The 26,432-nt window shown below is 41.1% G+C and overlaps 4 protein-coding genes across 9 annotated transcripts in view; 1 reads left to right on the top strand and 3 right to left on the bottom strand.

Annotated features, from left to right (window-relative positions):
• Window positions 1-7,238, top strand: part of jtb (jumping translocation breakpoint) — a 7,407-nt gene extending 169 nt beyond the window's left edge. The window contains exons 1-6 of one of the 5 annotated variants that reach the window (XM_051391003.1): window positions 1-44; window positions 1,068-1,316; window positions 6,001-6,044; window positions 6,273-6,361; window positions 6,464-6,559; window positions 6,792-6,939. The exon at window positions 1-44 is cut by the window's left edge and continues 159 nt beyond it. In XM_051391003.1, coding sequence (XP_051246963.1) covers window positions 1,228-1,316; window positions 6,001-6,044; window positions 6,273-6,361; window positions 6,464-6,559; window positions 6,792-6,917 — 444 coding nt within the window. In that variant the 5' untranslated portion in view covers window positions 1-44; window positions 1,068-1,227 and the 3' untranslated portion in view covers window positions 6,918-6,939. The other 4 variants (XM_051390999.1, XM_051391001.1, XM_051391000.1 and 1 more) reach the window with 4 other exon arrangements.
• On the bottom strand, window positions 472-1,098 carry LOC127358285 (bromodomain-containing protein DDB_G0271118-like). The gene is made up of 3 exons (XM_051391270.1): window positions 1,014-1,098; window positions 598-875; window positions 472-561 (listed from the first exon to the last, which is right to left on the bottom strand). Exons 1-3 carry the CDS (start codon window positions 1,096-1,098, stop codon window positions 505-507), a joined length of 420 nt encoding a protein of 139 aa, XP_051247230.1. The 3' UTR covers window positions 472-504.
• Window positions 7,239-7,550: 312 nt separating the features above from the next.
• Window positions 7,551-11,906, bottom strand: glmp (glycosylated lysosomal membrane protein). 2 transcript variants are annotated; one of them, XM_051390910.1, is made up of 7 exons: window positions 11,765-11,906; window positions 11,026-11,190; window positions 9,839-9,937; window positions 9,503-9,667; window positions 9,191-9,409; window positions 8,586-8,854; window positions 7,551-8,203 (listed from the first exon to the last, which is right to left on the bottom strand). In XM_051390910.1, exons 1-7 carry the CDS (start codon window positions 11,861-11,863, stop codon window positions 8,032-8,034), a joined length of 1,188 nt encoding a protein of 395 aa, XP_051246870.1. In that variant the 5' UTR covers window positions 11,864-11,906; the 3' UTR covers window positions 7,551-8,031. The 2 variants fall into 2 exon arrangements, with proteins under 2 accessions (XP_051246870.1, XP_051246871.1); XM_051390911.1 differs by lacking the exon at window positions 11,026-11,190 and having other exon boundaries at window positions 11,765-11,892.
• Window positions 11,907-12,980: 1,074 nt separating this feature from the next.
• cct3 (chaperonin containing TCP1, subunit 3 (gamma)) lies at window positions 12,981-24,400 on the bottom strand. The gene is made up of 14 exons (XM_051390846.1): window positions 24,270-24,400; window positions 23,365-23,426; window positions 21,942-21,992; window positions 21,777-21,839; window positions 21,595-21,691; window positions 21,367-21,484; window positions 20,965-21,151; window positions 20,228-20,377; window positions 19,295-19,427; window positions 17,285-17,366; window positions 16,257-16,437; window positions 15,927-16,172; window positions 13,389-13,520; window positions 12,981-13,285 (listed from the first exon to the last, which is right to left on the bottom strand). Exons 1-14 carry the CDS (start codon window positions 24,295-24,297, stop codon window positions 13,193-13,195), a joined length of 1,623 nt encoding a protein of 540 aa, XP_051246806.1. The 5' UTR covers window positions 24,298-24,400; the 3' UTR covers window positions 12,981-13,192.
• Between the last annotated feature and the right edge of the window lie 2,032 nt (window positions 24,401-26,432).

The raw sequence follows: 26,432 nt of genomic DNA on the forward strand, positions 1-26,432 counted from the left end.
CCGCGTTGAATTCAAAATGGCGGCTCCCGGTTCATCGGATTACGGTGAGTTCGGAGCTAACGGAGCTAATGTTAGCATTAGCAGACAAACAGCTGGACGGCGCTGATCGATAACCAATCTATAATTAATATTTCACGTCGTATCGACCTTTGTTTCCTGTGTCGTGGAGAATCGATCATCACGTGATTAGCTGCATTAAGTTGTTTATAAAGAGCAGCTGGTGGATGGGCAGCATTTAAGGTGGAATTTAAGGTGGAATTGTCCTGAGCCCTAGTGAACCCAACATACGATATATTGATCCCATCCGTAGTCTCTCTCTGCTCCTCTTCCCGTCCACAGTCTGTTGAGGGTTCTGCTGTGTGACAGCAGGTATTGATCCCGTATTGATCCGTATTGATCCCGTATTGATCCCACATTGAACCATTGAAGGTGCTGATAGACTTTGGGTTCAGTTTGAAGACCAATGTTTCCGGCCCAGTTCTCCTCAGCAGAACTTAGTCTGGTCTAACGAGAGGTTTGGTCACTGCACAGTTGGACCTCCAGATGGACCTCCAGATGGACCTCCAGATGGACCTCCAATTGGACCTCTAGATGGACCTCCAGATGGACCTCTAGATGGACCTCCAGATGGACCTCTAGATGGACCTCCAGTTGGACCTCCAATTGGACCTCCAGTTGGACCTCCAGATGGACCTCCAATTGGACCTCCAGATGGACCTCTAGATGGACCTCCAGATGGACCTCTAGATGGACCTCCAGTTGGACCTCCAATTGGACCTCTAGATGGACCTCCAGTTGGACCTCCAGATGGACCTCCAGATGGACCTCCAGATGGACCTCCAGACTCTGTATGACGACCCGGATCCTGTTCAGGACTCAACTGATATGAACTATATAATATACTCACAGAAAGTTAGGGTTGTTCAAATTTCGGGTGAAATTGATGGAAAATGTAAAAAGTTGATGCTGCAGAGACGGGCTGAACCCCCTGTTATATGTTCTTATTGATCCACATACTGCTGCTGACCAGAACCAATCAGACTGATTGATCTGTTGTGATGTTTCAGGTGTCAGCAGCCTGGAGCCCTGAACCTGCATCCACTCAGACCGTCATGTAAACCACAACCAGCTGTGAGCCAGTAACACGGTCCAGAACCAGCAAGTAACTGCTCCCGGTCTCAGAGGGTCAGGGTGGCTGCGGTGTCGCATTGGTGGAGGAGCAGGCCGATGGAGAGCGACTGTCGGATCCCTGTGGCCTGCTGTCGGCCTCGAGTCCTCGTCCTCCACGCTCTGTTCTGGGGCCTCGTCTCCCTCAGGTCAGTCTGAGGTTCTAGAAGTCCTTTAGAGGGTTCCTGTGGTCCTTTAGAGGGTTCCTGTGGTCCTTTAGAGGGTTCCGGTGGTCTTTGAGGGTTCCGGTGGTCTTTGAGGGTTCCGGTGGTCCTTTAAAGGGTTCGGGTAGTCCTTTAGAGCAGGGGTCTTCAGCGTTTTCCATGCCAAGGCCCCCAAACTGATGGAGAGATGGAGCGGGACCCCCTACTTTTATATATATTTATATATATATATATATATATATATATATATATAGTATAAAATTGTGTTTTATATGAAACTGGTCCTATAGTGTATAATGTATAAATGTACCTTGTTATTGTGCATTCAATACTAAGATATTCAAATAATACACAGGTTCATATATTCGTGTTTTTATTTTAAACATGTGTAAGGTACAGTGAGTAGGGTGGCCATGCCACTGGCATTCATAAACATAACACAATCAACTGATACCTGCCAAGATCAACAATGTCTGTCAATTGCATGTAATCATGCATAAAAGCTATTCAAATGGACATTTTCAAAACATAAATGTGGAAATGAAAATTAGTGATGCTTGTTAGTGCCACTGGCATGCATAAACACACCTGTTATATTGCTTACAATACTGAACTATTAACATAACTGACAGATTCATGTTTTAATTTTAAACATACATGTAGTATGGGCAGTGAATCCTCAAACCCTCTATGGATGGCATACATACTCCCACATTAGTGAGATGTCTGACCCTGATGAGTAGCACACAACTTGTCTAACCTTGGACGTATGGAGGTTGTCAGGCAGGGTCATATCAGTCTCAGGCTGCAGTCTCCACCTGTATTTGTTTTTCAGGTAGGTGAGTGAGGAAAATCCACTTTCACAAAGATTTGTTGTAGCAAAGGGCAACAGGCTCATCATTGCTTTTGCTGCCAGTTGTTGAAAGTCTTTCTGGCAAGATATCCAAAACTGGGTGGTTTAGTTTCATGTATGTTTCTGTACGTGCTGTCAGTGGACAGTTCAATGAGCTGATCCTCCTCTGTCACCGCCAGGCGTGCGCCGTCTGCTGCGTTGTCTCTGAATGGAAACTGTATCCATGTCTTGTCCCTGCGCCAGGAGTTGGCCTCAGAAAAGTAGTTCCTAAATTGACCATGGAGCGCCTCCAAGTGAGCAAGAATCGCGTGTGTTACAGGAGGCAAGAGCACCGCAGAATCTCCCAGCTCATCCACTGATGGAAACATGGAAAATATTCCCTCCCCGACACGCTCCTTCCATTTTCTGATCTTTTTGACGAAGCCTTCCATCCTGTCATACAGCTGAAAGGCATGTGTGTTTGCGACGTTGCATAGAACTGTTAAGTTTGTTCAGCTCAGTGAAAATGTCAGAAAGATATGCAAGTTTGGTGATCCAGACATTGTCGCTGAAAAGTGCAGCCAGCTCCGGGCGCTTTTGGAGAAGTAAAAACTCCTGAATAGACGTGCGTAATCCTAACACACGTGCCAACACTGTTCCGCGAGAAAGCCAGCGCACCTCAGAATGGTACAGTAGCCCAGTGTGCTCTTCTCCTTCAGCAGCACAGAGATTAGAGAAGAGTCGTGTTTGCAAAGCACTCTTCTTGACTATATTCACAACTTTCATGAGCGAGTCCATGACATCAGACAGTTCAGCGCTCATGTCCTTGGCAACAAGTGACTCTCTGTGCAACATGCAGTGTGTCCAAATCACCTCTGGAGCCACATCCCTGAAGCACGATTAGGCCACTTTTGAATCCAGCCATGGCTCTTGCGCCGTCGGTGCACAGTGCAACACATTTTGCCCATGAAATGTCATTTTCTCTGAAGAAAGCGTCAATCACTTTGAAGATTTCAGCACTTGTTGTGCGTTCAGGAAGGCGCTTACAAAACAAAAATTCCTCCTGCATTTCATTTTGATCCACAAAGTGCACCAACACCAGAAGCTGCGCATCCTTTGGCACATCTGTTGATTCATCCAGCTGTAATGCAAATGCATCTGCCAATCTCAGCTTCTCTATCAGTTGCACCCTCACATCTGATGCCATCTCGTCAATACGGCGAGCAATGGTTGTGTCCGACAATGGAACAATTTTCAGTTTATTAATGTCAATATCATTCCCATACATTGTTTTACACGTCAGTTGCTTCCAAAATATTTTTATTTTCAATTTTCTTAACAATTGAAGCAACAGACAAACACACACATATATAATAATAAAAATAATAAAAATAAATAAAAAAATATATATATTTGACACAGACTATAAAGAGGCTTAATATAGTATCAGAGTTGAATGTCAACTTGAGTACATCAATTATGTCAAGATAGATACTCTTTAGGGGGGTTAACTACAGTTTCAAGTACTCCAAGATAGGTCCCCACACACCACAACATTTCTTTAACTTACCATAAATCTCATATCTCAGTTTTTCAATGTGGAGGATTCCTACTAGCTCCCTCAGCCAGGCTTCAAACTTAGGTGGTGAGTCAGATTTCCACACTCTCAAAATACATCTCTTTGCTATGACCATACCATAGGCCACCACTGTACTAACACTCCGACCCATCTTGTCCAAAGTGTTAGAAATGCCAAGTAAAGCAGTTTCAGGGTCAGGATCCAGGTTTACTTTAAGTACATGACCTGTCATACATGTCTTGACCTTTCACACAGGGGGGGAAGTTTGGGGAAAGATTTTATGCAACTTAACCTTCGAATAGTGTAACCTGTGTATGACCTTGAATTGAATCAATTGTAGCCTAGCATTGACTGAGCAATGGTGAATGTCATTTAAAGCTTGTTTCCATATTTCATCTTGAATAGTGATGTTCAGATCAGCCTCCCACATTTGTTTAAATTTAACATCAGGATGTGCAAGTTTGTAGGAGAAAATACAAACCAATTTTGAAATCAAACCTTTTGCTCCTGGTGGGCCAAGTAGGAGCTTAAAAAAAGAATTTTCTTCTGGGAGGGAGTCAGATGATGAGATATTCTGTCTTATGTAATGACGTAACTGTAAATACCTAAAAAAGTTTGATTTTGGCAAGTCATATTTTATGTATTCTTTTTTAAATAATTCAAATGAATAGAGATGATTATCAACATAAAGATCTTTTACGGACCCTATTCCTTTCCTACTCCACTCTTTAAAGACTGCGTCCGCGTTTGAAGGGAGAAAGGCATGGTTATGCCATACAGGGGCATGCACTGATGTTTTTGGAAATTCACAAAATGTTCTAATCTGTGTCCAAATTTTTTGAGCATTAATTATTGTGTAATGCTCTCCCTTACAAGAGGCTCTTGGCCTTGGTGATGAAAAAAGAATTGCCCTGAGGGAGGTTTTTTGAGGTAGACTTTGTTCTGTTGCTAACCAGGACGGTATCTCAGTCTGTGGATCAGGGTCATTAGCCAGTTGCCAGTATACCATCTGCTATTAGCAGCACAGTAATAATGTAAGAAGCATGGTAGGCCTAGGCCTCCAAGTTCCTTTGGCTTTTGAAGATGTTGTTTAGAGATTCTGTGCGCCTTATATCCCCAGATAATTGGTAAAATCACAGAATCAATCGTTTTAAAGAAGGACATTGGGATAAAAATTGGGATGTTTAGAAACATGTAAAGGAATCTTGGCAGGGAAACCATTTTAATTGTGTTTATTCGGCCTACCAATCACAGAGGCAATGTTCTCCATTTTCCATATTCTTTGTCAGGGCATTTAATCTCTCTGTGAAGTTATATTTAAAAAGTAACTGGTTTTTTAGTGAGTTTAACACCTAAGTATTTAACACTTTTTTTGAAATGTTAAACTGAGTTGAGGTCACAAATGCGGGATCTAAATCAGCTGTAAGCGGCAGAAGGTCGCTTTTTTGCCAGTTTATGGTGTATCCTGAAACCGTGCCAAACTCATTGACGGGTGCCCCTCTCAAACAAAACAAAAACAAAATGACTCCATCACTCTAAACAGGTACCCCCACTCCACCTGGTCAAATGCCTTTTCGGCATCTAAACATAAAATGGCCTGTTAGAACCTGTAACACATGTCAGTTGCTGAAGGCAATATTAAATCCTCTCCAAGTGTGTATGGCTGTTTCTTTTGGGCAATCCGAAGAGCAACTTGATAAGAGCATTTCAAGGCTAGCTCACCAACTTTGGCAGATTTTTTCATCAATGTCTGTTGGCCTTGGAGGGATTTGAGACAAGTTCGGAAGTATTCAACAGGTTTGTCTTTTAAGTGGCTGTGGGTTGTCTCCAAGTGACGCTGCAGCTTTGAGGGCTTCATAGACTCATTTGACAGCACAGTAGAACAAATGACACACATTGGAAATTCAATGTCATCTGTCTCCTTGAAGGTAAACCCAAACTTCAGATAATTGTCTGTATATTTTCGGGTCTTCTCTTACCCTTTACAGCTGCGGGGCCTACAGCAGGTACATTGTCACTTTCATTTTCACCTGCGGTTTCTGAGGTGGAGGGAAGGCCTATCTCTTTTGTAAATTGTGGGGGGAATATAAAAAAAAAAAGTCTAATCAACCAAAACTTTCACAACCCCCCTGTTGAAGACCTCCTCTTTAGAGGGTTCCTGTGGTCCTTTTAGAGGGGTCCAGTGTAAACTGCTGCTAACAGACAGAGAACCAGGTTAGAACCAGAACCAGGTATAACTCAGTGTTTTGTTGTTTCAGGGTCTTCGGAGCGGCTCTGCTCAGCGACAGTGAGAGAACTTCAGGTACTGACACACAGCAGTAAGGCCTGCTGGGAAATTACTCATTAAAATGTGATATTGTTCTGACCTCTGCCCTTCCACTGCCCCTCCTCTGACCTCTGCCCTTCCTCTGCCCTTCCTCTGACCTCTGCCCTTCCTCTGCCCTTCCTCTGACCTCTGCCCTTCCTCTGCCCTTCCTCTGACCTCTGCCCTTCCTCTGCCCTTCCTCTGACCTCTGCCCTTCCTCTGCAGCAGCGGTGAAAGCGGTCGCCGCCCCCTGCTGGCTGCTGGAGGACTTTGTGGTGACCACAGAATGTGGCCAGTGTAACGCCTTCCAGACTGTAAGTTCACAACAACAACCAAACAGCTGCTGGTTGCCACGGCAACAATAATCTGTATGTGTTTACACTGATGGTTGTTGTTGTTGTTTGTTGTTGTCTCAGAGGTCGTGGTCGGCCTGTGAACCAACGGGATACGTGGAGCGAGTCAACTGCACGAGATCCAACAGAGACGAGTACAAGAGGTCACACCGACTATCAGTACTATTGATTAATGTTCATAGATCAATAATAATGTCCTTGTAGATAATCAATCAAGTTTATCAATACGTCACTGAGAAATAAACAGATAAATAAAAATGTAGCACCTGTACAGGCGTTAGTTAGCTGCTAGTTAGCTTCCAGCTAACAGAGCGTCTTGTTTGTCTATAGTTAAGATCAATAATCAATCAGAATCAGCAGATAATTAATATTGTTTATTGATCGTCCCCAGCTGTCGGTCCGCTGTGATGGAGGAACATCTGTTCTGGAAGTTCGAGGCGGCCATGTTGGCTCTGACGGCTCTGTTTGCCGTCCTCGTGGTCGTTCGTCAGCGCTGGCTGGACCGCCTCGCATCTGAAAAGGTCCGCCGCCAGATTGAGTCCATCTAGGACACTGCAGGGACCAGGACCTGCACCAGGACCAGGACCTGCACCAGTATTTTAACAGACTCTGGAGAGTTACTGAGGTCCCTCAGGGACCAGGACTAAAGAATCCTGCAGAGAACTGTTTGTTTTCATTTTTAACTTTATTTAAAATGGATTCATGACAACGACCTGCTGAAATCTGTTTGATATGGACCTCGAACCGGAGTCTGGACCTGGGTCTGAAGACTGGGGATGGGGGGGGGGTCCAGTGAAAACAATGTGTATCATTAGTATCAATAAAGTGATTGATTAGAGCTTGTCTGATTGTGATCATTCAGATATATCTAATAGGTTTACCTTCTGATCAATAACTATTCTACAGATCAATCGTCTCACTTCCTTCTACAAATCATAAACAATGTCTGCACCAATGTGATTTCTGATAATCAATAGCTTTTGACGATATAAAGTAATCACTCACTCATACAACCGGTTATTATATATTAAAGGTTGTTGGTTCGATTCCCGGCTCCTCTATACAGCACTTTAATATCAATATGATCAATATGTTCTATATGTTCCTCTTTGCATTAAAACTACAACCATCAGTGAGGCATTCTGGGAGCTGTAGTATCAACAGTTTAAACTTTATTAGTCAAACCACTAAAAACAAACTGACCACAGCAGCTCTAACAGTTGGGTAAACTCAGGTTATCAAACATATTGATTAATGTTCAGTTCCACGCAGCACGCTGACCGAGGAACAGAACATTAATCTATATCATTGATAACCTGACTTTAAAAGATCGATGGCGTCCAGCACAGCTGCAGTCTGCCCTGTGATTGGTCCGCTCTGTGAGGACGAACCAATGAGCTGAGAGCAGACAGGAAGTCACAACAAAAACAGATCAATAATTTAATGGTTACGATTGTCAGAATGATCAGAATTATTGATCACCAATAAAAACATAGAAAAGAAAATAGAGTCCTGAGTCCTGATTGGCTGATGGTCAGAGTGATGTCACCTGTCCGTCAGAAAGTCTTTAAAAACTTTAAAACAACCGTCAGTTGATTGGCTCGTAGGTCGCCAAGGCCACGCCCCCACCGTCAGTTGATTGGCTCGTAGGTCGCCGAGGCAGCCCCCTCTTCCGCAGGCAGGACGAAGACTCCGCCCAGCAGCAGGAGGATCATGGGAGTTCCCAGACCGACCGCCATCACGCTGACGACCAGCGGAGAGAATGAATCAACGGGAGGAGAACCAGAGCCCACCAACAGAGTCCTACAGGATCAATAATCAGTCATTGAGTATCACTTCTAATAAGGGGGAGACTCAACTGTATATATTGATTGATTGATTGATTGATGTGGAACGACCGACTAAAGTGATTAAGAGACTGACTGATAAATTGTTCTATTAGATTGACTGAATAATATAGATTGAATGATTAAAATACAATGATCAATCAATAAATTAATTGGTTTATACTGACTGATGGACTGATTGATTAATATAGATTTATTAATAGATAATTGATTAATATAGACTGATTAATAGACTAATGATAGTAATACTGATAGTATCTGTCAGCCAATCTATATTGATTAACAGATTATTGATTGATATTGACTGATTGAACAGGTTATTGATTGGCGGTACGGACCAGCTGAGGAACTTGGTGCTGTTGTAGAACGGTTCTCCTGCCAGTCCGAAGCTCACGTTCATTCCAAATGTTTCTGGTTCTGCGTAGAACGCTCGGATCAGACCAGACGCCGCAGCCGCCGCCTCGCCACTCTGAGGCCGCGGGTCGGAGTGACGGCACGGTGTGGCGTCCTCCAGAGCGGGATTGGACTGACGATACGCCACTGGCTTCCACTGAACGAAACCCAGATCAGCAGAGCTCGCGTTCTCTGTCGGAACCCACTGAGACACCTGAGGGTCAGAGGTCAACACAAGTTAATGTACAGACTGGTTATACTGGTTTATATTGGTTTATAATCCTGTATATAAACTGGTTTATATACAGGATTATAAACTGGATTATAAACTGGTTTATATACACAGGATTATAAACTGGATTATACTGGATTATAAACTGGTTTATAAACTGGATTATAAACTGGTTTATATACAGGATAATAAACTGGTTTATACTAGATTATAAACTGGTTTATATACAGGATTATATCGGATTATAATGTAATGTCATCAGACTACCTTAATATTTAATTACTATTATAGAAAACTGCTGGTTGAATTATTGATCACCTGGAATATTGACGGCGTGAACTCGTCATCAATTGATCGATGAACCTCCACTCTGCTCAGAGGATAAACCCCGCCCACCGCCTTCAGCTCCAACAGGAACCTGGAACGACTCGCCCGTGGCAACACACCGTCAAGCCACACCCTCACCTGGGAGGAGTTAGCTGTGTGGAGGAGGCGGGGCCACGACTGACCACGCCCCTCTGACTCAAACGCCGACAACTGAAAATAACACAACAGGACCAGAAACGTCTTTATAAGTAACGTAATCATAATATTAAAAATGAATAATCATCGACCGTGTGATGGGCAGACCTGCAGGCAGAGCGACCCGTTGGTGAAGTTTGCGGCGGCGCCACAGAGCAGAGCGCTTGGACCCGACAGGTTGAAGCGAGACCAGATGAAGTCCTGCAGCTCGTACGGCGGGAAGAGGTCGGAGATCGGGTCAGCCGTGTCGTTAACATCGTCGTACTCCAACAACTGAGACGACAATGCGATAAAAATATTCAACGCGAGTTCATTCAACAGCTTCCTGTTATCACTCGAAGAGAACATTTGCGGATCAATAACCAGAAAGCAGTAAATATAAACGCTGTATTCATTGGAGAATATTAATAATCAATAAAGATAAACATTGATCATGTTTCTAACCCTGCTGAAGACGAGGGCGGAGCTGTACAGGATGCTGCTCTCTGGCTCCACCTTCAGGCTGCCGCTGTGGTTGCGCTCCACAAACTGAGACCAGTTCACCTGAGAGACGACAACATCAACAACAACAACGTCAACAACCTCAACGTCAACAACCTCAACGTCAATAACATCAACAACGTCAACAACATCAACGTCAACAACATCAACAACAATATCAACAACAACAACGTCAACAACATCAAAGTCAACAACCTCAACGTCAATAAATCAACAAGCAACAACATCAACAACATCAACGCAACAACAACATCAAGCAACAACATCAACGCAACAACAATATCAACAACAACAAGCCAACAACATCAAAGTCAACAACCTCAACGCCAACAACCTCAACGCCAATAACATAAACAACGCCAACAACATCAACGCCAACAACATCAACAACAACAACATCAACAACAATATCAACAACAACAACGCCAACAACATCAAAGTCAACAACCTCAACGCACTAACATCAACAACGCAACAACATCAACAACCTCAACGTCAATAACATCAACAACGTCAACAACATCAACGTCAACAACATCAACAACAATATCAACAACAACAACGTCAACAACATCAAAGTCAACAACCTCAACGTCAATAACATCAACAACGTCAACAACATCAACAACATCAACGGCAACAACAACATCAATGGCAACAACAACATTACCAACAATGTCAACAGCAACGGCAACAACATCAACAACGTCAACAACATCAACAACGTCGTCAACAACAACAACATCAACAACGTCAACATCAACAACAATGTCAACAACAACATCAACAACAATGTCAACAACAACATCATCAACGTCAACAACAACATCAACAACAACAACGTCAACAACATCAACAACGTCATCAACAACGTCAACAACAACATTAACAACATCAACAACAACATCAACAACAACAACATCATCATTAACAACAACGTCAACAACATCAACAACGTCATCAACAACATCAATAACATTAACAACAACGTCAACAACATTAACAACAACGTCAACAACATCAACAACAATGTCAACATCAACAACAACAACAACATCGTCAACAACATATTTAAACCTCCTTTAAACGACTTCCTGTTTCAGTGAGCTGACGTTTCCATAGAAACAGACCTGGACAGTAGAAGAAGAAGTGTTGGTGTGGACGAGCAGCAGCGTCGGCGCCCCCTGGCTGCAGAACAGGAAGTGAAGCGTGTCGTTGTCTCCCACGGCTCTCACGTGCAGCAGGTCACCGCCACGAGGCAGCGAGGCCGCTCCGGGGTTCAACTCTACAGACAACTGAGGGCGGAGTATTGATCAAACACGCTGATTGATTGATTCACTGATTGATTGATTCACTGACAAGATCAGAACATTTGAGTCAGTTTCTCCTCGAGGAAACAAACATGTAAACAAACACAGATATTAATACACAGTTCAAACAACAACAACAACAACAACAACAACAATAATAATAAACTCCGTTTTTATCTGAATTTAAATATTTAACTGCATTAAATCAATTCAAAGATTTTGATTATAATTATCATAATTAATATAAAATATATAGTTTTTATTGAACAATCTGTTGTTTAGATTATCAATCGATTAATCAAATGTTTGATTATTAAATGATTGACTAAACTATTGATCAACTAATTGTTTCAAATCATCTGAAGAAAAATGTCCTTCTAACAATGATCAATAAAACAAACAATCTGCATTCTGTTGCACTCTGTTGGAACTATCAAACATATCGATCAGTAATCAGGAAGAACTGTAAACACTTTCACTTCCTGTCGGTCTGCGTCCTCGCGCTCTTTATATCCTCATTATTGATGAATTTATAATCGATATCGGGATATTGGCTCACCTTCCTGCTGTCACTCAACAGACTTTGGCTCAAACTGAAAAGTGAAAAGAGTAAAAAGAGAAAAAGGACTCCGCTACACTTCTTCCCCGCGGCGGCCATCTTTGTTGTGACTGAGCGGCTCCGCAGGTCACATGACCTCTCCTGAGTGAGTCAGCTGACCGCTAACAGGCCCCGCCCCACGGCTTGGTTTGAAGAAAAAACTTTATTAACAAACGTAGTTTAATACAATCGGCGCAATAAATACAAATATATCGATTATATAACAACAATATATTAACAGTGAACCATCCCTTAGTTATGCTGCTATAGGCCGAGACTATCGGGGGATTTCCCATGGTGCACTGAGCTCCTCTCTTCCTCTCTCTTTCTGCACTCATTCATGTTCCATTAATGCATGTTACTAACTTCACTTCTTCCCCGGAGTTCTTGTGCTTTCTCGTCTCGCAGGTTCTTATCGATCCTGGTGGAGCCTCCTGCCATGGTCCTGCTAGATTGCCATTGCCAATACTGTTGTTGCTGTGCACCTGTCTGTCTGTCTGTCTGTCTGTCTGTCTGTCTCTCTCTCTCTCTCTCTCTCTCTCTCTCTCTCTCTCTCACCCCAACTGGTCGAGACAGACGACCACCCACCTAGAGCCGGAGGATCTGTCCTAGGTTTCTGCCTTTTAACAGGCAGTGTTTCCTTGCCCTTGTCTCCAAGGTCTTGCTCATGGTGGTACTGTTGGGTCTCTGTAATTAATGTTTTAAAGAGTTCGGTCTAGACCTGCTCTATTTGAAAAGTGTCCTGAGATAACTTCTGTTATGAGTTGGCGCTATACAAATAAAATTGAATTGAGTTTTCTCTTGTAACACAGGAAGTCTCTTACTGCTGCACATGCTAACTGTACTAGCTGCTATTAGCCGTCCTTACCTGGACCGGGAGCTGGAAGAACCGGAGCAGGGCCCCAATGAGCCACAGAACCGTGTGATGTCGCACTGTGGCTGCTTGTTCTGATTCACAATCATTACTGCTGTTTAACATATAATCAATACAGTGGTATCAGAAACTATCAGAGTCAACGGTGGGCTTTTTAGTAAAAATCAATAAGCAGCAGTGAGACACATTGATGCTTCTTTAGAGGGATTTTATTTTGAAATGATAAACAGTGTGTGTGTGTGTGTGTGTGTGTGTGTGTAGATGGATGTGAAGGAATTGAAAGCAGCTGATCAGAGACAGTAATCTGATTGATCAATGACAAACTTTATTGATCTTTGAACGATCTTCACGCTGTCACAATGAAAACAGGAAGAGGTTTCCAACTTTAACTTATTGACGGATAATTCAGTGAGTCGTCTGGTCCCACACACACACACACACACACACACACACACACACACACACACACACACACACAGACTGAAGGAGTGACTCTGATCTGGATCCACGTGGATCTACTCGGCTCCCTGTCCTCCCGTCTGACCATCTTTGTCTTTCTTCTTGTGACCGGAGACGATGTCATCGATACGCAGCAACAAGATGGCCGTCTGAATGACAGACAGAGAGACAGACAGAGAGACAGACAGGATGAAAATGTGAACAGCTGACAGTCTGTGTGTATTGATCAGTTATCAGTTATCAGTTACTGACCTCCACTGCGGTCTTGTAGGTCTGAGCTTTAACAGCCAGCGGCTCCCAGATCCCCAGAGCCGACATATCAGACAGACAGCCGGTCTCACCGTCCACACCCCAACACACACCGTTGTCCTGGGTGTGCTTGGCCTGCTCACGTAATCAATAATCAACACACAGATCATCAATACATAATCAATGTATAAACAGTAAAATCTACCTTTGGAGCACAAACACTGTAGTCTACGTACTCCGGTGTGTTTTAAATAAAGTTATTGACGTTGTAAATAAAGTTATTGATGTTGTAAATAAAGTTATTGACGTTGTAAATAAAGTTATTGATGTTGTAAATAAAGTTATTGACGTTGTAAATAAAGTTATTGACGTTGTAAATAAAGTTATTGACGTTGTAAATAAAGTTACTGAATAAAGTTATTGACGTTGTAAATAAAGTTATTGACGTTGTAAATAAAGTTATTGAATAAAGTTATTGACGTTGTAAATAAAGTTATTGAATAAAGTTATTGACGTTGTAAATAAAGTTACTGATGTTGTAAATAAAGTTATTGATGTTGTAAATAAAGTTATTGATGTTGTAAATAAAGTTATTGACGTTGTAAATAAAGTTATTGAATAAAGTTATTGACGTTGTAAATAAAGTTACTGATGTTGTAAATAAAGTTATTGATGTTGTAAATAAAGTTATTGATGTTGTAAATAAAGTTACTGACGTTGTAAATAAAGTTATTGATGTTGTAAATAAAGTTATTGAATAAAGTTATTGACGTTGTAAATAAAGTTACTGAATAAAGTTATTGACGTTGTAAATAAAGTTACTGACGTTGTAAATAAAGTTATTGATGTTGTAAATAAAGTTATTGAATAAAGTTATTGACGTTGTAAATAAAGTTATTGAATAAAGTTATTGACGTTGTAAATAAAGTTACTGATGTTGTAAATAAAGTTATTGATGTTGTAAATAAAGTTATTGAATAAAGTTATTGACGTTGTAAATAAAGTTACTGAATAAAGTTATTGACGTAAATAAAGTTACTGATGTTGTAAATAAAGTTATTGATGTTGTAAATAAAGTTATTGATGTTGTAAATAAAGTTATTGATGTTGTAAATAAAGTTATTGAATAAAGTTATTGACGTTGTAAATAAAGTTATTGACGTTGTAAATAAAGTTATTGAATAAAGTTATTGACGTTGTAAATAAAGTTACTGAATAAAGTTATTGACGTTGTAAATAAAGTTACTGATGTTGTAAATAAAGTTATTGATGTTGTAAATAAAGTTATTGAATAAAGTTATTGACGTAAATAAAGTTATTGAATAAAGTTATTGACGTTGTAAATAAAGTTACTGATGTTGTAAATAAAGTTATTGAATAAAGTTATTGACGTTGTAAATAAAGTTACTGAATAAAGTTATTGACGTTTAAATAAAGTTACTGATGTTGTAAATAAAGTTATTGATGTTGTAAATAAAGTTATTGATGTTGTAAATAAAGTTATTGATGTTGTAAATAAAGTTATTGAATAAAGTTATTGACGTTGTAAATAAAGTTATTGACGTTGTAAATAAAGTTATTGACGTTGTAAATAAAGTTATTGACGTTGTAAATAAAGTTACTGAATAAAGTTATTGACGTAAATAAAGTTACTGATGTTGTAAATAAAGTTATTGATGTTGTAAATAAAGTTACTGATGTTGTAAATAAAGTTATTGATGTTGTAAATAAAGTTATTGTCGCTGTAAATAAAGTTACTGATGTTGTAAATAAAGTTATTGATGTTGTAAATAAAGTTATTGAATAAAGTTATTGACGTTGTAAATAAAGTTACTGAATAAAGTTATTGACGTTGTAAATAAAGTTACTGATGTTGTAAATAAAGTTATTGATGTTGTAAATAAAGTTATTGAATAAAGTTATTGACGTTGTAAATAAAGTTACTGAATAAAGTTATTGACGTTGTAAATAAAGTTATTGACGTTGTAAATAAAGTTATTGAATAAAGTTATTGCTAAAAAATAAAGTTATTGACGTTGTAAATAAAGTTATTGACGTTGTAAATAAAGTTACTGAATAAAGTTATTGACGCGTGTAAATAAAGTTACTGATGTTGTAAATAAAGTTATTGATGTTGTAAATAAAGTTATTGATGTTGTAAATAAAGTTATTGACGTTGTAAATAAAGTTATTGATGTTGTAAATAAAGTTATTGAATAAAGTTATTGACGTTGTAAATAAAGTTACTGATGTAAATAAAGTTATTGACGTTGTAAATAAAGTTACTGATGTTGTAAATTAAGTTATTGACGTAAATAAAGTTATTGACGTTGTAAATAAAGTTATTGACGTATAAGTAAATGATGTTAAATAAAGTTATTGACGTAAATAAAGTTATTGACGTTGTAAATAAAGTTATTGAATAAAGTTATTGACGTTGTAAATAAAGTTATTGACGTTGTAAATAAAGTTACTGACGTTGTAAATAAAGTTATTGACGTTGTAAATAAAGTTATTGACGTTGTAAATAAAGTTTTGTACCCTCAGTGACGTCAGCACTCTGATGGTGGAGGCTCCACAGTTCTGGATCAGGGTTCGGGGGATGACCTCCAGGGCTTGGGCCACAGCGCGGTACGGCCACTGTTCGACGCCAGTCAGAGCACGGGAACGTTCCATCAGACGCTTTGACACCGCCATCTCCACGGCTCCGCCCCCCAGCAGCAGCAGCGGTTCCAGCAGCACGTTACGGCACACCTGCATGGCGTCCTGCAGGTTCCTCTCCACCTCCTGAACATCACACAGTTATATACACACAGGCCCTGAAGGCATAACACCAATACTAATATTACTGAAGAATGATCAATAACTCACAGCCAGGATCTCCTTGCTGGCCCCTCTCAGCAGGATGGTGCAGGCTTTAGGGTCTTTGCACTCGGTGACAAAGGTGAAATACTCGTCACCGATCTTCTTCACCTCAAACAGCCCCGCTCCCGTACCGACGTCTTCCTCACGCAGCTCGTCAGTCCGACTGGCGATACGAGCCCCACACGCCCTGAGAGTGAGAGAGAGAGAGAGAGACAGTGAGCGAGAGAGACAGAGAGCGAGAGAGAGAGACAGAAAGTGAGCGAGAGAGACAGAGAGCGAGAGAGAGAGAGAGAAGAGAGACAGTGAGCGAGAGAGACAGAGAGCGAGAGAGAGAGAGAGACAGTGAGCGAGAGAGAGAGACAGTGAGCGAGAGACAGTGAGCGAGAGAGACAGAGAGCGAGAGAGACAGAGAGCGAGAGAGAGTGAGACAGAGAGAGAGAGAGAGAGAGAGAGAGAGAGAGAGACAGAGAGCGAGAGAGAGAGAGAGAGAGAGAGAGAGAGAGAGAGAGAGAGAGAGAGAGAGAGAGAGAGAGACAGAGAGCGAGAGAGAGAGCGAGACAGAGAGAGAGAGAGAGAGAGAGAGACAGAGAGAGAGAGAGACAGAGAGACAGGAGAGAGAGAGAGAGAGAGAGAGAGAGAGAGAGAGAGAGACAGAGAGAGAGAGAGCGAGAGACAGAGAGCGAGAGAGACAGAGAGAGAGACAGAGAGAGAGAGAGAGACAGAGGCGAGAGAGAGAGAGAGCGAGAGACAGAGAGGAGAGACAGAGAGAGAGAGAGAGACAGAGAGAGAGACAGAGAGCGAGAGAGAGAGAGAGAGAGAGACAGAGAGTGAGAGAGAGAGAGAGAGAGAGAGAGAGACAGAGAGAGAGAGAGAGAGACAGAGAGAGAGAGAAAGAGAGCGAGAGACAGAGAGCGAGAGAGACAGAGAGCGAGAGACAGAGAGAGAGAGAGTTGTCCCGTGATGATGAAGGCAGCAGGTAAGGAGGTAGAGGAGGGTAAGAACAAAGTACCCTGGATGACATCAGAAGCGTTTACCTGGCGATACGGTTGTTGTCGGACTTCCTGACGCGGCGGATGGCGGTGATGTTTGCCTTCATCAGGTAGTGCTGAGCCAGATCTGACAGACAGGAAGGACACGATTATACTACAGACACTATATATCACCTGCTGGGTTTATCCTATCACCTGCTGGGTTTATCCTATCACCTGCTGGGTTTATCCTATCACCTGCTGGGTTTATCCTATCACCTGCTGGGTTTATCCTATCACCTGCTGGGTTTATCCTATCACCTGCTGTGAAAAAGATCTACAAGATGTTTGGTCTTTAATACATTTCCAGGTGTTTCCAGGATGTGTAGAATAATCACTAATAATCAGATTATTTATCTTTAATCAAGCAGGGCATTGATCGTTATCAGACTGCATATTGATAACAGACTGTATATTGATAAGACTGTATATTGAAAACAGACTGTATATTGATATATTGATAACAGACTGTATATTGATATATTGATAACAGACTGTATATTGAAAACAGACTGTATATTGATATATTGATAACAGACTGTATATTGAAAACAGACTGTATATTGATATATTGATAACAGACTGTATATTGAAAACAGACTGTATATTGATATATTGATAACAGACTGTATATGATATATTGATAACAGACTGTATATGATAAATTGATAACAGACTGTATATGATAAATTGATAACAGACTGTATATGGATATATTGATAAGACAGTATATAGATATATTGATAAGACTGTATATGATATATTGATAACAGACTGTATATGATAAATTGATAACAGACTGTATATGGATATATTGATAAGACAGTATATAGATATATTGATAACAGACTGTATATGGATATATTGATAACAGACTGTATATGGATATATTGATAACAGACTGTATATGATATATTGATAACAGACTATATTGATAACAGACTGTATATGATAAATTGATAACAGACTGTATATGATGTATTGATAACAGACTGTATATGGATATATTGATAACAGACTGTATATGGATATATTGATAAGACTGTATATGGATATATTGATAAGACTGTATATGGATATATTGATAAGACTGTATATGGATATATTGATAACAGACTGTATATGATGTATTGATAACAGACTGTATATGATATATTGATAAGACTGTATATGAATATATTGATAACAGACTGTATATTGATAACAGACTGTATATTGATAACAGACTGTATATTGATAACAGACTGTATATTGATAACAGACTGTATATGATGTATTGATAACAGACTGTATATGATATATTGATAAGACTGTATATGAATATATTGATAACAGACTGTATATTGATAACAGACTGTATATTGATAACAGACTGTATATGATGTATTGATAACAGACTGTATATGATGTATTGATAACAGACTGTATATGAATATATTGATAACAGACTGTATATGAATATATTGATAACAGACTGTATATTGATAACAGACTGTATATGATATATTGATAACGACTGTATATTGATAACAGACTGTATATGATGTATTGATAACAGACTGTATATGGATATATTGATAACAGACTGTATATGAATATATTGATAACAGACTGTATATTGATAACAGACTGTATATGATATATTGATAACAGACTGTATATTGATAACAGACTGTATATGATGTATTGATAACAGACTGTATATGGATATATTGATAACAGACTGTATATGAATATATTGATAACAGACTGTATATTGATAACAGACTGTATATGATATATTGATAACAGACTGTATATGATATATTGATAAGACTGTATATTGATAACAGACTGTATATGATATATTGATAACAGACTGTATATGGATATATTGATATGAGGTTATTGATATGAGGTGGTATATAGTGATTTGAGGTTGGCCCCGCCCACAGTAGTTAAGCCTTCAGTGGCTGTATTGACGAGCACTGATTACTGGGTGCTGACTGTGTGATGAAGGGTCCAGGTGAGACGTACCTGAGACCCCTTTCTCAGTGAAGACCAGGTCTGGTTTGAGGCGGATGATGTCCTCACAGATCTGCTGGATGTACTCTTCCTCCATCTGCAGGATCCGGGCAAAGTCCTCCTCCTTACTGATCTCTATGTCCGTCTGCACACAGGAACAAGATGACTGAATGTATTGATCAGATCAATAACCTCACTCACCATCACAATCAGCCCACTGGGATATCTCCTCCTCAATAACCCCCAACCCTCTTCTCATTCATCCAAATCAGCTCATTATTAATGCTAATGGTGCTAATTGTCCAACATATGCAGGTTAGCATCAGTCAGTGTAACCGTGTGTGTGTGTGTGTGTGTTACAGTGTGTGTGTGTGTGTGTTACAGTGTGTGTGTGTGTGTGTGTTACAGTGTGTGTGTTACAGTGTGTGTGTGTTACAGTGTGTGTGTGTGTGTTACAGTGTGTGTGTGTTACAGTGTGTGTGTTACAGTGTGTGTATTACAGTGTGTGTATTACAGTGTGTGTATTACAGTGTGTGTTACAGTGTGTGTGTGTGTGTTACTGTGTGTGTGTTACTGTGTGTGTGTTACAGTGTGTGTATTACAGTGTGTGTTACAGTGTGTGTATTACAGTGTGTGTTACAGTGTGTGTTACAGTGTGTGTGTTACAGTGTGTGTGTTACAGTGTGTGTGTTACTGTGTGTGTGTTACTGTGTGTGTGTGTGTGTGTTACAGTGTGTGTGTTACTGTGTGTGTGTTACTGTGTGTGTGTTACAGTGTGTGTATTACAGTGTGTGTGTACAGTGTGTGTGTTACAGTGTGTGTGTTACAGTGTGTGTGTTACTGTGTGTGTGTTACTGTGTGTGTGTGTGTGTGTTACAGTGTGTGTATTACAGTGTGTGTGTTACAGTGTGTGTATTACAGTGTGTGTGTTACAGTGTGTGTTACCTGGCTCTCTCCCTTCTTGTACTCCAGAGAACAGTCCAACAGGACGATTCGTGGCTCTTTGATCAAGCGTCTCATCCTCGGGTGAGTCACGTCTTTGTTCACCATCACTCCTTTCAGCACATACGAGTCCTCGATGAACCCACCTGGAACCTGAACACAGCGCGGCAGGGGGAGTTACAGGGGGAGTTACCAGGGGGAGTTACCAGGGGGCGTTACAGGGGGCGTTACCAGGGGGGCGTTACAGGGGGCGCTTTACAGGGGGGGCTACAGGGGGGGCGCGCGTTACAGGGGGAGCTAAGCGCCCAGTATACTCGACGCACTCGTGCTGTCGCACGACAACGTGACGTCAAAATGACGTAGACCTCGCTGATGCGCCAGGATTTTATCCCGGTCGCGCCGTGTCGTGCACCACTTTTTTTTTTTTTTCAGCTGCGCGCGACAAACCGGAAACAGGAAGATGGACGATCTGTACGATCCTTCAATAAAGGAGCACAGAGATGCCCAGAGATGCTGGAATTCATGGCGAGAAATCGCGCGACAGTTGGTCTGCGTCGAGTATACGGGGGAGTTACCGGGGGAGTTACGGGGGGAGTTACGGGGGGAGGTTACAGGGGGGAGTTACAGGGGGCCAGGGGAGCGTTACAGGGGGGAGTTACAGGGGGGAGTTACAGGGGGGAGTTACAGGGGGGAGTTACAGGGGGGGGGAGTTACAGGGCCTTGGGGCCTGTGAGTCGTACCTTCTCCACTTTGGCGTACTTCTTGATGTCGATCTCTTTGCGTCCGTTCTCCTCCAGCTCCACTGTGCGGACGGCGTCCAGTGCGATGCTGCAGGCCAGCTCGGACCAGCGGCTCAGAGCTTTGGTGTTGATGGCGGAGTGGACGATCTTCAGCATCATGGAGCGGTCCGACGTGTCCACGGGGGTGCTGAGGACAGAGGTCAAAGGTCAACCACTGGCTTAAGATAAACAGGAATCTTCAGTTAAATCAAAACAGGAAGTGACCCATCCAATAATCAGTTTGACTGATACAGATTGAGTCATTGCAGTGTAATAGTTAATGGTGTTGGGGGTCATATGTTAAATATCCAAATCAGCGATTGACGATATATTGGCCCTTTCACAATAAAAGCCTGTGTGTACCTGATCTCCTTCAGAGTGTCCAGCATGTCTTCCAGAGCCTGTCTGTAGGCACTGATGATGACGGTCGGATGCATCTGCTGCTCCAGAAACTGCTCGGCTACAGACAGCATCTCCCCGGCTGCGCGCGTGTGCACACACACACACACACACACACACACACGTATTACTACAACAACAACAACAACAACAACAGTAACAGCAACAACAGTAACAACAACAGCATCTCACCCAGTATGATGACTGATGTGGTCCCATCTCCAACCTCTTCATCCTGTGTGCGGCTGATCTCGATCATCGACTTGGCTGCAGGATGCTGAACTTGAATCTGTTGCCATGGAGACAGAGGTTATCAATAACAATAATAATAATAATATTGATAAAGAGACACTAGTACAGTTATTTGTGCAGACCTCTCTGAGGATGGCGTTTCCATCGTTGGTCATCACAATTCCTCCCATGGGGTCGAGCAACATCTACACACACACACACACACACACACACACACACACGATCAATTATTGACTCAACAGGATGTCAATCACGTTAATGAGCTCTTCAGACCGAACGTGTCTCACCTTCATCATGGCCCGCGGGCCGAGGCAGGTCCTGATCACATCTGCAATGGTCTGAAACACACACACACACACGTTGATTCTCCACAGCTCTCAACATGTCTGCTCCACTGCCACACAATCAATGATCAATAATATAATCCAAACTGGGGCCGACTACCAACTCCAGAGATTAATATAATAGTAAAAATAATAATATTATTAATAATAAATGTGATTATTATTAATAATGAATATTAATAATAAATTTCTCGTCACCCCACTCCCAAGCCCTGATCTCCAGAAGCTGAGCGAGACCGCTCTACGTTGTCACGTTTCAGACAACGCAGAAGACTTACGCTTTCATAGAGAGACTCTTCACTGAGAAAGGTGGAAATGCAGCACCACGCCACGGACACACAGTTTGATGCACTGTAAATATTTGATTAACTTATGATCACCAATGTGTCTAGATTGCAGTGATGGAATATGAAGTCAATATGATAAAATCTGTAGGGGTTAGTTAAAATAGAAGCCCTGAAATGCCGGAAATGGCCTCACAGTGGCCGACTTTGACGGCACGCCACGGACACGCCCTTCAACGTACAGTCACAAAAAGCACGGCGTTCATTCAGCAAAATTTTTTGACTGTGCTGACCAAATGTTGAAGCAGATCCGATAAATTCCCTAGGACGAGTTCGTTCAAATACAAGCCCAAACAGTGAAAATGACAAACAAAATGGCCGCCGATAGTGAAAATGAAAATAGCCGACTTCCTGTGGGTTTTGGGTCTAAGAGGCTTTTCTGTACGTCTCTAGTTTCATACATATCGGTGTTTGTTGAAATCCTGTAGGGGGCGCCACAAACAGGATTTTTGGTATGTGAGCTTCAGGCACCGCTCTACACGTGCCCTGTGCACACGTTGCCGATGCGGAGATATAAACTCCTTAATTTTAAAGAGCGCCACCTAGTGGCTTTGGCCTGAAATTGTGCACAATGCCTAAAGAAGACATGAGGAACTATGGACCCAAGCTTGGTGTCAATCGGAGAAACCAATGTGGAGAAATGGTCCACTTCCTTTTGTGACTAAAAATCTACAGGAAGTGATCATTTTATGACGTGCTTATTTTTTGAAATATCAAAATACTTTGAATGACTTTTTCTCGTCAGTCTCCAGATGCTACGTGACAAGTTTCGTGCGAATCGGACAAAGCGTGTAGGAGGAACACGAAATGCCCCGACTCAAAACCACCACAGCAAGTTCTCACCAGGCCGGTTGACTTTGCCAAATAAAATGAATGTGAAGTTTATGTTCAGGGGTCAAAGACGGCGTCAGCATTCCTAATAACAACAACAACAACAACAACAAAAAACTGATAATGCAGTAGGGTCCTCCCAGTGCTGACACTGGCTCGGTCCCTAACAATGAGCCGCTGTACACACTGACCTTTGCAGCGCTGATGTTTCCGGTCTGGACTTTACGTCCCGACTCTCTCTTTATGTTCTGGTCTGCAGACAAACAGGAACAACAACTGATCAATAATCAATACAATCTATACATAAACAACCTACACACACAGTTAATATTCAACACAGAATGACTCACTCACTCACTACATCCTGTAACATTCACTTTAATATCCATAAAGACAAACTATTGATCACATACAGTAAAGGAGACACTCAGTGGATCAATCAGAAACAGCCCTGATCAATAATCTAGATTATGGCGTTTGTTACTTCACTCCTAATAACAGTGTATATTTATCCAGTAACTCCAATAACTCATTAATATGCCATCGATCAGTGATCAGCAGTGATCGATCAGTGATCAGCAGTGATCGATCAGTGATCAGCAGTGATCGGTAGTGATCAGCAGTGATCGATCAGTGATCAGCAGTGATCGGTAGTGAGGGTGTGGCTGCACATCTTAAACCCAGTGCTAGCCCTGATGCTAACGTTAGCAGCTCAGTTGGAGATGACGTCAGTTTATTAGCTTTACGAGCTAACGGTTAGCATTCATTACAGCCGTTAGCATTCTAGCTAACTATACTTTCATGCTGAGTAACGAGGGTAAATTAGCCTAGCTTAGCATCTCTATATGCTCTCCATTGTCTCTGAAAACACAAACGACACGAGCTAACGATGCTAACAGCGGGGGATTAGCTGTTAGCTAACAGCTAGCCTGGAGGAAGCACATGTTCCTCCGCTGGTTAGAGACCGGTCTCCGCTTTGTGCCGCAGCGGGCCGCTCTGACGGTAACCGGCTACAGGCCGCCGCTGGCCGCCGCCGGCCGCCGCTGTGTCGCTGCTGAGCCCGTTAGGAAGAAGCAGAAATGTCGCTGATACTCACTGAGAACTAAAACCTGTTGGCCGAACATCTTCACACAATGGACGCTTCTGGGAGGCTCGAGAGAGAAAGGAGGGCTCAACCGGCAGAGGCGGGAAGACAACCACAGGCTCGACCAATCAGCTGAGAGACTCAGTATGACGGACAGGCGCTGCAACCAATAGAATCAGTGAGGAAGTTTCAGCCTTTTATGGTCATTTTCCTTATAGAACGTTAGTTTTTATTATTATATCTTAATTCTATCATTATTACACTGTTAGTTAGTTTTTATTATTATATCTTAATTCTATCATTATTATACTGTTAGTTAGTTTTTATTATTATATCTTAATTCTATCATTATTACACTGTTAGTTAGTTTTTATTATTATATCTTAATTCTATCATTATTATACTGTTAGTTAGTTTTTATTATTATATCTTAATTCTATCATTATTATGCTGTTAGTTTTTATTATTATATCTTAATTCTATCATTATTACACTGTTAGTTAGTTTTTATTATTATATCTTAATTCTATCATTATTATACTGTTAGTTAGTTTTTACTATTATGTCTTAATTCTATCATTATTACACTGTTAGTTAGTTTTTACTATTATGTCTTAATTCTATCATTATTACACTGTTAGTTAGTTTTTATTATTATATCTTAATTCTATCATTATTATACTGTTAGTTAGTTTTTACTATTATGTCTTAATTCTATCATTATTATGCTGTTAGTTAGTTTTTACTATTATGTATCGATTTTTTCATTAATTATAATTGTTTTTTATAATGTAATTTTTTAATTCAATATAAATCTATTAATCTTATTTTCTATGTATATTTTGTTGTTTTTACGTTTTCATTCTTATTTGTTATTTTTCTTATAATATCTTTGTTTAGCAACTTGAGCTACTGTAATGCTAACTAATCTCCCTTTAGGAATCAATAAAGTGTTTCTGATATTAATGGATCAATATCATTTGTGTATGAAGACTAACAGTAAGACTAGAACGGCGAAGCCCACAGGTCACCACCAACCGCTTCACGTTTCCAATACATTTTCCCCACTCAGCGATACACCCGCTGAGGAACCAACTCTGGTTATTGGCAGCTCCATAGTCAGAAACGTGAAGTTAGTGAAGCCAGCGGCCATAGTTAAATGTATCCCTGGGGCCAGAGCGGGAGACATTGAATCAAATTTAAAACTGCTGGCGAAAGGTAAACGTCAATACAGTAAGATTGTTATCCACGTCGGCGGTAACGACACCCGTTTACACCAATCGGAGGTCACTAAGATTAATGTGGAGTCGGTGTGTAACTATGCTAAGACAATGTCGGACACCGTAGTTTTCTCTGGACCCCTCCCCAATGTGACCAGTGATGACATGTATAGCCGCATGTCGTCATTCCACCGCTGGCTGTCGAGGTGGTGTCCAGCAAACGATGTGGGCTTCATTGATAACTGGAAGCCTTTTTGGGGAAAACCTGGTCTGATTAGGAGAGACGGCATCCATCCCACTTTGGATGGAGCGGCTCTCTTATCTAGAAATATGGCAAAGTTTATTTCTAAAACCTGACAGTCCAGAGTTAGGACCAGGAAGCAGAGCTGCTGTCTTACACACTTCTCTGCGCTTTCTTTAGAACAGTCACCCACCCAAAACCCCATAGAGACTGTGTCTGTCCCCCGACCACCTAAATTATTTAAAGAAATAAAAACAAGAGGAGTTCAACATAAAAATCTAATAAAAATTAAAACTAATTCCGCAGTAGCACAAAATAAGAGAATGAAATGTGGGCTGTTAAATATCAGGTCTCTGTCCTCTAAAGCTGTTTTAGTGAATGAATTAATATCAGATTATGATATTGATTTACTTTGTCTTACTGAGACCTGGTTGTCCCACGAGGAGTATGTTAGCCTAAATGAATCCACCCCCCCCCAGTCATATTAATACTCACATTCCTCGAGGCACAGGCCGAGGAGGTGGAGTAGTAGCTATATATGATTCGAGCGTTTTAATGGACCCTAAACCTAAACTAAATTATAATTCATTTGAAAGTCTTGTTCTTAGTCTTTCTCACCCAAACTGGAAAACACTGCAGCCAGTTCTATTTGTTATAGTGTACCGCGCTCCTGGACCGTACTCTGATTTTATATCTGAATTCTCAGAGTTTCTA

Source organism: Dicentrarchus labrax, unplaced genomic scaffold, assembly GCF_905237075.1.
Source record: "Dicentrarchus labrax unplaced genomic scaffold, dlabrax2021, whole genome shotgun sequence".
In the NCBI taxonomy this organism is placed as follows: domain Eukaryota; kingdom Metazoa; phylum Chordata; class Actinopteri; family Moronidae; genus Dicentrarchus; species Dicentrarchus labrax.

Bases quoted from the DNA above. Each gene is read 5' to 3' on its own strand.
- LOC127358285 (XM_051391270.1), bottom strand. From the start codon at position 1,098: ATGCAGGTTCAGGGCTCCAGGCTGCTGACACCTGAAACATCACAACAG. The intron at 876-1,013 runs GTGGATCAATAA...ATATCAGTTGAG, and splicing joins GTTCTGGTCAGCAGCAGTAT to TCCTGAACAGGATCCGGGTC. The intron at 562-597 runs GTCCATCTAGAG...GTCCATCTGGAG, and splicing joins ATCTAGAGGTCCATCTGGAG to GTCCATCTGGAGGTCCATCT.
- glmp (XM_051390910.1), bottom strand. From the start codon at position 11,863: ATGGCCGCCGCGGGGAAGAAGTGTAGCGGAGTCCTTTTTCTCTTTTTA. The intron at 8,855-9,190 runs GTGATCAATAAT...TCTGACCCTCAG, and splicing joins TCACGCCGTCAATATTCCAG to GTGTCTCAGTGGGTTCCGAC. The intron at 8,204-8,585 runs GTCCGTACCGCC...TTGATCCTGTAG, and splicing joins AGCACCAAGTTCCTCAGCTG to GACTCTGTTGGTGGGCTCTG.
- cct3 (XM_051390846.1), bottom strand. From the start codon at position 24,297: ATGTTCGGCCAACAGGTTTTAGTTCTCA. The intron at 21,993-23,364 runs GTCAGTGTGTAC...TGTGTGTTTCAG, and splicing joins GAAACATCAGCGCTGCAAAG to ACCATTGCAGATGTGATCAG. The intron at 16,438-17,284 runs GTAAACGCTTCT...TCTCACTCTCAG, and splicing joins GACAACAACCGTATCGCCAG to GGCGTGTGGGGCTCGTATCG.